The 11,344-nt window shown below is 36.4% G+C and overlaps 1 protein-coding gene across 1 annotated transcript in view; it reads left to right on the forward strand.

The window, feature by feature from the left end:
• Positions 1-11,344, forward strand: part of LGR6 (leucine rich repeat containing G protein-coupled receptor 6) — a 152,871-nt gene that overhangs the window by 44,667 nt on the left and 96,860 nt on the right. The window contains exons 2-3 of the mRNA XM_074308807.1: positions 3,082-3,153; positions 5,638-5,709. Of these exons, the coding sequence (XP_074164908.1) occupies positions 3,082-3,153; positions 5,638-5,709 (144 nt within the window). The remainder of the gene's footprint in view (positions 1-3,081; positions 3,154-5,637; positions 5,710-11,344) is intronic.

The following is an 11,344-nucleotide window of genomic DNA, read 5'->3' on the forward strand; positions in this document are numbered from 1 at the left end:
CAAGCCGGGAGACACTTAAAGGCTCTTGCAATGTTGATAAACACATGGCAGTACTCACTTTGAGAAAGCTACTCAACCCTTACCTTATCTCCACAAATTGCCCCACTTTCCTGATGGGATGTTTTGTGTTAGGATGCAGCTCAAGGATCAACATAGACTGTAGGTACATATGAACCTCCATGTCTCTAGACCACTCAAAAGGTTGGAAAAACCTTTCTTTTCTCAGACCCTCCCATTTATATTCTGTCACCTGCATCATCTAATTTTTTTTTTTTTGGCTCTGAAAACTTCCCCAGAAAGTTACTAACTGGGAGAGTTAAGCAGGCACCTATACGGGAAAGAGTGGAGTCAGATCTGGCCTCTGATGCTCACTGCGTTTGTGACATTGGGGCACACTTTATCTGTTTAGGTTCCAGTTTCCCTATCTGTAAAGTGAGAGGGTTGAACTAAGAGATCTCTAAGGACTGAGGTCGGGGTACCCCGATTGTTATTTTAGCAAATATAAAACTTGTCAAAGGGAAGGTGACACTCAAAGAACCCCAAAGGTTAGGGCAGGGCTGGAGGATGCTACAGAAACAACTGATCTCAAATTATTCATCTCTGGACCTTGTTCTGAGGTCTCAGGAGTGGGGGGGATGGGGTTGGGAGAAGGGAGATTCAGAACTTTTACTTTGATAAACATTAATAAGATAGAGTCACACTCTTAGACCTGTAGAGGAGGAAGGAATTTATGACCAGAAGAACTAGAGATCATTATAGATCACAAAATAGAAAATTTTGATTACATCAAACTAAAAAGTTTCTGTACAAACAAAACTAATGCAAACAAGATTAGAAGGGAAGTAACAAATTGGGAAAATATTTTTACAGTTAAAGGTTCTGATAAAGGTCTCATTTCCAAAATATATAGAGAACTGACCCTAATTTATAAGAAATCAAACCATTCTCCAATTGATAAATGGTCAAAGGATATGAACAGACAATTCTCAGATGATGAAATTGAAATTATATCCACTCATATGAGTGTTCCAAATCACTACTGATCAGAGAAATGCAAATTAAGACAACTCTGAGATACCACTACACACATGTCAGATTGGCTAAGATGAAGAGATAATGATGAATGTTGGAGGGGATGTGGGAAAACTGGGACATAATACATTGTTGGTGGAGTTGTGAAAGAATCCGGCCATTTTGGAGAGCAATCTGGAACTATGCCCAAAAAGTTATCAAATTGTGCATATCCTTTGACCCAGCAGTGCTACTTCTGGGCTTATATCCCAAGGAAATACTAAAGAGGGGAAAGGGACCTGTATGTGCCAAAATGTTTGTGGCAGCTCTATTCGTAGTGGCTAAAAACTGGAAGATGAATGGATGTCCATCAATTGGAGAATGGTTGGGTAAATTGTGGTATATGAAGGTTATGGAATATTATTGCTCTGTAAGAAATGACCAACAGGATGAATTCAGAGAGGCTTGGAGAGACTTACATCAACTGATGCTGAGTGAAATGAGCAGAACCAGAAGATCACTATACACTTCAACAACAATGCTGTATGAAGATGTATTCTGATGTGGATATCTTCAACATAAAGAAGACCCAACTCACTTCTAGTTGATCAATGATGGACAGAAACAACTACACCCAGAGAAGGAACACTGGGAAGTGAATGTAAATTGTTAGCACTACTGTCTATCTACCCAGGTTACTTATACCTTCGGAATCTAATACTTAATGTGCAACAAGAAAATGGTATTTACACACATATATTGTATCTAGGTTATACTGTAACACATGTAAAATGTATGGGGAGGGAGTAGAGGGAGGGAGGGGAAAATTTGGAAAAATGAATACAAGGGATAATGTTATAAAAATTATAAAAAATTATTCATGCATATATACTGTCATAAAAATTTTTATAATTATAAAATTTAAAAAAAATTAAATAAAAAATAAATTAATTTAAAAAATAAGATAGAGTCACAGAAGAACCTAAGGAGAAAAGAACAGGCTTGAATGACTTCTGAAGCCAGTCACCTTCCTTATCCCTATCTTTTGGCCTCTGAAATATTCTAGATGAAAAGCCCCTCCTTTTTTTTTTTAAACTATTAGTGATTAGTCTGAAAATTTGCCCCTAATAGTCTTATTTTTAAAAAGTTATTTTTTTTTAAACAGCAGTATGTGCTGGACAGCAAAGTAATCATTGGTTTCCCTAGCCTATTTCCTTTTAAGGAATTCAGATCCCACTACGGTCCTAGTCTCAGCCAGCATCACAAGCACACAGTAGTGGGGGGAAATGTTGGAGACCTGGCTTCTAGTTTTGGTTCTGCTACTAACAGCTAGTTGTATGAGCTTGAGTATTTCACTTGACCTTACTTTAAGTTTTAGCTTCCTCCTCTATTGAATAAGGATTTCTACTATGATCTCCACCAACCTTTCTGGCTCTAAAATTTTATTTTTTTTTATATGACCTTGAGGAAGATTAGGTAAAGGGAATGTTAAGGTAAAGGGAATTGGGTAAGAGGAAATTAAGGCACAAAGAAGGCACAACTGCAAAGGTAGAAAACATAGAAATGAGTCCAGTATGCCCTACCTCTCAATCATTTTGGCGTCTGAAAGATACATAGCTTATAATGCCCTGGTATATAGGATTTGAGATGGTGACATTTGTTATAGGAACTCCTGCTGTAGCTCTCTGAACAAATGAAGTATTGATTAAGTCCTTGCTCTCAGGAAACTTATATTCTAATAGAAGATTGCTTCTTCAAAAGAAAAGAATTGGAAGGGAATTTTTGATATGATTTTTCTTTTGTATTATGATAAATATGGAAATATGTTTAGAAAAAATTTTGTTCATATTTAATCTATATTGAATTACTTGCTATCTAGGGGAGGGAGGTGCGGAGAAAGGCAGGAAAAAAATTTGGAATACAAGGTTTTGCAAGGGTGAATATTAAAAACTATCTTTCCATGTATTTTGAAAATAAGAGATTATCCTTGGGCATAGATTTGTGGACTGGACAGCAACAATAATCCTGTTGGCAATGATCTCATTTTGTGCTTTCTTGTTCTCCTCTTAGAGATCTGAGCATGAACAACCTCACTGAGCTCCAACCTGGCCTCTTCCTTCACCTGCGCTTTCTGGAGGAGCTGTAAGTAGAAGCCACTTTTTGCCATGAGTAGGGATGAGGATGGGTTGGAGGCAGGTAAAACTAGTGAAGTGGGAGGCCCCAAGACTGTGGCCTGGGAGAAAGCTCCCAAGAGAGATGGCTCTGGGCTTCTTTTAGGTGGGGGATCTGAATTGGGGATTCCCAGGCAGGAGGAGAGAAGGAAAAATTAGGGAGGTGCTGGGAGAGAAAGGAAATGCAGATAATATTAGTGACTGAATGTGTTCATTGCGTGGATAAAGCTGGGAGCTAAAAGGGAGAAGGGGAAAGGAACAAGCATTTATTAAGTCCGACTATGCGCCAGGCACCTTGCTATACATTTTATAAATGATCTCTCATTTGATCTTGAGTTCAAATCCAGCCTCATCCTTACAAGCTATGAAATCCTAGAAAAGTCACTTAACCTCTGTCTGCCTCATTTTCCTCAGCTATAAAATGGAGAGAATAATGGTACCTATTTTTCAGGGTTGTTATGAACTTCAAATGAAGTAATTTGTATAGAGTGCTAAAATGCTATATAACATTATGTATGTTATATAATATATCACTAAACATGCTATATAAGTAACAACTATTATTATTAGTGTGACATAGTATTTTTTAAAAATAAAAAAAATGTATTATTCACATTCTTCTGGATAAAGTAATGTATTATCCTGCAACATTAGTATTTGTATTCTCACTATTGTTGTCTTAGTCATTTTCAGTCATGTCCCTTTGTGACTCCATTTGGGATTTTCTTGGCTGAGATATTGGAATATTTTGCCATTTCTAGCTCATTTTACAGATGAGAAAACTGAGGTAGACAGGGTTAAGTGATTTGCATAGGGTCACAAAGTTGGGGAGTATCTGAGGCTGAATTTGAACTCAGGTTTTCTTGACTCTAGGTTAGGTGTAGGGTTCCTTCTACTGAGCCACCTGGTTATCCTTATCTCTATATTAGAGCTGTCATTTGAATATCTTGTCATGCATTCATCTTCTTCAGGAGGTAGTAGGTGCGTTGTAGCCTTTAAGCTTAAATGTGAGCAATGACACTTCTTGGGGTATGCGTTGGATTCAGCGATTGAGATTTATTCCAGTTCTCAAATTCAATAATAATCCATTTGGAGAGACTAAGCCTACAAGAGGAAAACAGCTGGAAAACAATTTTGAAAGGAAAATGAAAGTGAAAAATTATTAATTTCAGTTGTCCCCTGTGTATTCCACATACAATTTTTTTTTTTGTATTCCTGTCCTTCTATTTATTCTTGTGATTACCATGATAGCAGCTTAGGTGTTCATCATTTTTTGCCAATATTGCAATAAAGAAGAAAAAAAGGAAATCATTTCTCAAAACTATTCAACTTATCAGATGATCTGATGGTATGTGCAGTATTGTAAACCTATAATTTTCCCCACTTTTCCAATGAAGGGAAGAATCAGATTAACATTTTCCCTTCTATTGCTTTTCTCTCCCTACCAATATGGTTTCCAAGTCTAGCTTCTGCTGCGTATTGACTATGTGACTCTGAGTAAATCAGCTTACTTTCAAGTCTCCAGGCAATTTTCTAAAGACTGCAAATTTCAAATAATATGGCAGTCTACTTTGGAAGAGGAAATTCTTCATTTATAGCTTCCCACATCAATGAAATCACAAAGTCAATGGGGAAAATGTAATTTTCACGATAAGTATCAAAATAAAGATGCAGTGTTAACAAGGATTATTAACAAAACAACTTAAATAATTAACTCCTTTACCTTTTAAAGGAGTAAGAATTTACTTCAGCAAGCCATTTCCTCCCTCCAGACCTCAGTTTATACCACTGTAAAATGCAGGGTTTAGATTTCTTGATCTCTTGAGTTTCTTCCATTTCTAACAGTCTCTCATTCTGTGGTCACAGTAATCTTTCTGTGGCTTTGAAAGATCAATAAATACCTTCTGAATCATTAAAGATTAAATTATGTTTAATGTTTTCACACTGAGTGCATTTTTTCTTTGTATACTTTAAAAATTGGCACTTCTTGTGTGGTGAGTTTGATAACTCAGTGACTCAGAATGTTAAATTTACTAGAACAGCCCATTTCCCTGAGACCTCTGGATAAATGAGAGTTTACCATATTTGGTTTTGGAATGCCATGAGACACACACATACTCTCCACTTACTTGCACACACATATACATATTGGCTTTGGGAATGCAATAGCAGAAACACACATACCTAACATATATACTCATTGTCTGTCTATCTCTGTCTATCTGTTTGTCTATCTCTGTTTCTCTGTCTCTCTCAGACCCCCTATGTCTCACCCTTTCCTTTCTTGGTCTTGTCAGTATCTTAGGACCAGGTTGAAGAGTCAGGAATAGGATGCTGTAAGTGATCCAGAACGATAATCCTTTCCCATATAATTGAGAATTAATTGACTATTACTGACAAAACCCACCCCTCCCTTCAAGTAACCCTTCATATTCTCTTTCATTCTGTTTTACAGCCGCCTTTCCGGAAATCACCTCTCCCATATCCCAGGACAAGCATTTTCTGGTCTCTACAGTCTGAAAATCTTGTAAGTATAGGTGTTTGTTACCTTATACACAGATATGCATTCATGAATAAGCCATGGGTGGAACTTTGACATCAGAAGCCAATAGTACCTCTCAAATCCTAGTTTCTCATTTGGTTTACTTCACTATTTCAGAATTTCTTGGTCCTTATTTTTGATTGACTCTTCATTGGCAGAGATACAGAATATTTGAATTTCTCTGATTCCACTTTATCATGTGCAGATGGGGATACAAAACCAAGAAACAGTCCTTACCTTTAAGGAAAAGACATTCTTCCAAGGTTGGCCTAAGGAAAGATGAAAATATGTCCTCCCTCAGTTCATTGGGTAAATCGGGGGCTAGGAGTATGGAACAGTCAGATTTACTGATTAGTTGAATAGTTTGTGGGGACTATTTTCTTTTTAAAATTCTTTTTAGAAGAGCTGGTTGTCAGGAGAGAGGAGAAGAGGCATATTTGGAAATGGAGGGAACATTTTAAAAAGATTGTTTTTTAAAATAATATTTTATTTTTTCCCCAGTTACGTGTCCAGAATTTTTTTTAGCATTTTTACAAGATTTTGAGTTCCAAATTTTTATCCCTCTCTTCACTCCCCTCTTCCAAAGATGGTAAACAGTTTGATATAGTTTACACATATGTTATCTATCATGTAAAATACAAATTTGTTTTTTTAATAGAAAAAAATTTTAAAAAGAAGTTTAAAGTCTACTGCAAAAATAAGCATATACACATGTAAGAAGTACACATGACAAGGGATTGTCATTCAGGTTGTTAATAAGCTCTAAATTAATATTTTGGTGCTTTAGGAGAACCTGATATTCCAGTACATTCCTAGATAAAGGGAAGAATCCTCTTTTTTGTTACTTCACTAATTCCATACATTCACTAGATTCATATCTTTCTGTAAATTAGTCATAGAGAATTAAACTCACATGATGACAGCTTCCTCTTCTTTTAATATTTCAGGACAATGACCCACCTCCTTTTCTCGTCATACATGACCTTGACTGTGTCTTCCTCACTTTTGGCATTCAAACCAGTTTAAGAATATATTGTAGCAAACATGACTAATGATCTCCTCTTGGAGAAGCTTGAATTTTTGTAAATGAAGTTGTTTTTTTTTTTTTTTAATCAGGTTTAAAAAAACATTTATTTATGTTCATTACACTTTTCCTTTCCTACATCTCAGCAGAACTTTTCTTTGTAACAAATAGAGTTAAGCAAAACTATTCAACACAGTCATCATGTCTGAAAAGATATTCCTTTTTCTCCACCTATTGTCTACAACCATCTATCTGTTGAGAAGAAGGAGGCATATTTCATCATCAGACCTTTGAAGTCATGATTGGGCAGAGCTGTGAAGTCTTGTAGTGTTGTTTTCCCTTACATTATTGTGGTCACTGTGTAAATTGCTCTTCTGGTCCTGCTTATTTAGACCTACACCAGTTCCTACAAGTCTTCCCGAGTTCTGAGAATTCTTCTTATTCATCATTTCTTGCAGACATTATTACATTTGTAACACGTGGCTCAGCTTTCCCAAGCATTCTAAACTCATGTGGACAGGGTCTGGTCTTGGGGGCTGATCCATGAGGGTCATTTTCTTGCCTTGATATAATGTCTCCACCTGGAGTACTTCAAAAAAATATCTAAATATGGCGTATATCTTGGTTCCCCCCCAAAAAACAAAACAAAACAAAACAATAGGGCTCCCAACTCCTGTATTTCTTTTTCCTTTGTGGCAATTGAGGTTAAGTTATTTACTGGTAGGTGTTAAGTATCTAAAGCCATAGTTGAACTCTGGTCCTCCTAACTGTAGGGCTGGTGCTCTATCCATTAAGCCATCTCACTGCCCCTAGGCTCCCAACTTCTGAACAGGCATTCAGTTTTCTGTATATGTATAGGGTATGAAAGAACTTTTGTTTCAGCTGCCGTAGAAAATGCAAGCAATGTGAATGGCCTGAGAGAATCCATGAAAAAATAAGAAACATACTCAAATCACATTAATCTTGGAATTGCTATCAAAGCAATACTCTGAAATTCTGGTGAAATCTTTGGTCCTTATAGGGTACCTTCCAAATCCATAGTGCCACCCTGTGGCTTAGACTTCACTAGAAATTCAACATTCTTTGGGGGCTACTGAAAAAGCAATCTTCTTTCTGCCAGACTTGCTCTACCCTCTAAATTACTCATTGGTTTTGCTCTCCAAGTAGGACGTTGTGCAGGAACTATGTAGAGTATTTTCTTTTTGCTCCAAGGAGCATACTGAGTCAGAAAATCTCTCTAGAAAATCTAATTCCAGAGCTCTAGAGAGGAGGAATACTCATGAGACAATTCCCAAAATTGTCATTGCTAAGCTAGAAGGATAAGTTTTGGCATAATATTCCATCAGTCATAAGCATTTATTAAATATCAACTATGTGCCAGGCAATGAGCTAAATGCTAAAGAGACTTAAAATCCAGTCTCATCTCTCAAGGAGCTCATAGTCTAATGGGAGAGCAATGTGAAAACAATCAAACAAGATATAGATAAGCTAAACCAGAGATAATCAATGGAGGAAAAGCAACATCATTAAAGTAGATCAAGAAAGGATTTCCATAAAAGATGGATTTTAGCTTGGACTTGAAGGACGCTATGGAAACAGGAGGTGGAAATGAGGAGGGAGAGAATTCCAGACATAGAAACCACAATGAAAAGGCTGTCTTTAAAATTCAAAATCTTCCTTCCTTGACACAAGAAGCCAGGATTCAAGAGTATCTTTGAATTCCCCTCTCAGGCCACATGCAAAGCATATGTCACTGTCGATTTCTTTTGGAATTGTGGGTAGACACCCTCTTTTCTTCCCCTTCTTCCCCACTTCAATACTTTGGTTAAAAAAGGCTTAGAGGTGGGGCAGCTAGGTGGCGAAGTAGATAGAGCACCTGCCCTGAATTCAGGAGGACCCGAGTTCAAATCTGCTCTCAGACACTTCCTAGCTGTGTGACCTTGGGCAAGTTACTTAACCCTGAAGAGAGTAGATAGATTGACCAACACAGATCACACAAGTGATTCTTAGTCTTAACTCTTAATCACTCATCAGGAGGCAGCCTTAGTTTCTAAAATCCAATCAGTATGAAATTGTGGCCATGGTCACATTCTTATAGGATGGGGGGTGCTTAACTTACAATCCATGGATAGATTTCAGAGTTTACTTGGATAGGAAAAATTACATCTTTATATTCACTAACTCCTCACAGAAATTTAGCATTTCTTTCAATTATAATAATAATAAACCTCAACAAAACCCAACATGATTCTGAGTAGAGGTTCATATTTTCATCAGACTGCCCAAGGGATCTGAGACTCTAAAAAGGTTAAATACCTCTGATGTAGGAAGTACCCCTCAGTTGCCTTTAAGCTATTGCTCACACCTTATAATTTTTTTTTTTTTTTTTTTTTTTTACATAGAAAACACTTTTTCTATGAGGGTTGAAATAAAGGCTCTTCCATACTCCCTATGCATTTAGTCAATAGCATTCCTGTTCAGAAGTTAGAAACCCAGCTGCTTTGTCTAATCTTGATTAGGAAGCAATCTCTACTCTAATCCTACTCTAATCATTGCCCATCCCATCTCACTTACACATTTATATACTATTATTTATTCAACCTTTCTCCTAGCACTGAGAATTCACTTTCTTTTCAGTTTTTTCCCCATTGTAAAAAGTCCTGATAAAAATATTTCTATGTATCTGGGAACCTTTCCCTACCATTTTTGTTCCCTTTAGGCTACATGCTAAAAGTGGTATTGCTAATTTAAAAAGATAAGTCTTTTCCTATTAGCGACCATCTTTGCACCTGTATCTTCTCATGTGTATCAGTGCTGAGCCCAGAATAAATTTGGATTTTCTCAATTATATCTTATTCTTCTGCCCTCTAAAGAGGAACTAGGAACATTTCTAAACAAAAGGAATCTATCTGGTTTGTTTTTCCTTCTTCCTTTCTTCTGAGGTCTAACCTCAGTGTCTCTGGCTATAATTTTAGTCCAATTTACCCTGGTTCTATTGTCAAAAGGAAAGGAAGTTCGTTGGGTTCTCATTTTTAGTATAATCAATCATGTCTTTTCAGAAACTAGAAAAAGGGTTATTTGTCTGATCCCTCTTAGCTTTTTCTTCTCCAGACTTGATCTTCATAGTTACTTTCACCTTTCCTTTTAGGTGTTACTTTTCAGTAGAAGAGACAATTAGAAAGAATATTCATATTCCCTTGCCACACTGATTTCATCTGGTTTTTCCTTGCAATTGTTCTGATGATAGATACTGAAAAAACCAAGAGACCATCTTTTTGTATTCATCTGTAACCTGAAAATTTTTGCTCTCCCTTTCCCCTTCTTTACCTCCTTTCCTTTTTCTTTTTCTCTCTCACCTTCCCCTTTTTTCTCCCTCTCCTTGTTCTTCTGCTTCTCCTCTCTTTTTCTGTCTCTCTTCCTCTTTTTCTACATTCAATTTGTTGTTACATTTTGTCCACTCTCCTACATACATACCTCCCCTATTTTCTCTTGGTTCAAGCTCTCATTAATTCTAAGTGAGACTGTTGGAATTAGCCTCCTAACTAGTTTGGCTTCTTTGAATTTCTCCCCTCTGCAATTCATCCTCCATTCAGATGCCAAAGTAATTTTCCTAAAACCTGACCTCCTTCCCCTTTTCAAAAACTTCTAGTGGTTTCCTATTGTTTCTAAAATACAAACTCTTTAATCTGACATTTAAAGCACTTCATGATCTGATTCTGTTCTACACTTCCCAACTTATTTCACATTAATCTTTTTCACAGACTCTACATTTCTGCCAAATAGCCCTACTTGGTATTTCCCAAACTTGGTATTCCATCTTCTTGTATTTTACATAGACTATTCCTATTTGGAATAGCCTGGATTACTCTCCCTTCCTCATCACCAGTTTTTAGAATTCATATCACTTCATTTAAGGTTCAACTTGGGGGATTACCTTTTACATCGGGGCTCTTAACAGGTTTTTTTTTTATATTCTGTTGTCAGTGTGCTAAAACCTAGACATTGTATCTGAGAATAATATTTTTGAATACATAAAATAGACAGAATTGCAAAGGCATTTAATTATAATGAACTACAGTTATCAAAAATACCAAATAAACAACTTAGTCAAAGTCTCTGAAATCTATTCATGGACTAGGTTTCCTGATTCCTACATCAGGGGCTCTTTTTTGGTATCCTGTTGTCAGTGTGCTAAAGCCTAGATACTGTATCTCAGAATAATATTTTAAATACATAAAATAAAATTGCAAAGGGAATTACTTGTAATAAACAGTGTATCAAAATACTAAAAATTAAAAAAAAAACACAGATTAGCCAAAGTCTATGAAATCTATTCATGGTCTAGGTTTCCTGATTCCCCCTGGTTATTAGTCCTATCTCCTTCCTCGAATGATGTTGCATTTTTTGATTTCTTTGATATGTTTTGTACTCCCAGTAGAAAATAATCTTCTTGAAAGCAAGAACTAGTTTTGTTTTCTCTTAGTCTCTTCATTGTTTTACATAGAGCAAACACTTAAATTTCATTGAATTCTTTGCACAAACTGTCTCCCAGCCTGTCCCAGTCTCATGACAGGCAAAATTCCCTTTAATCCAGCC

Source organism: Sminthopsis crassicaudata, chromosome 4, assembly GCF_048593235.1.
Source record: "Sminthopsis crassicaudata isolate SCR6 chromosome 4, ASM4859323v1, whole genome shotgun sequence".
Lineage (NCBI taxonomy): Eukaryota > Metazoa > Chordata > Mammalia > Dasyuromorphia > Dasyuridae > Sminthopsis > Sminthopsis crassicaudata.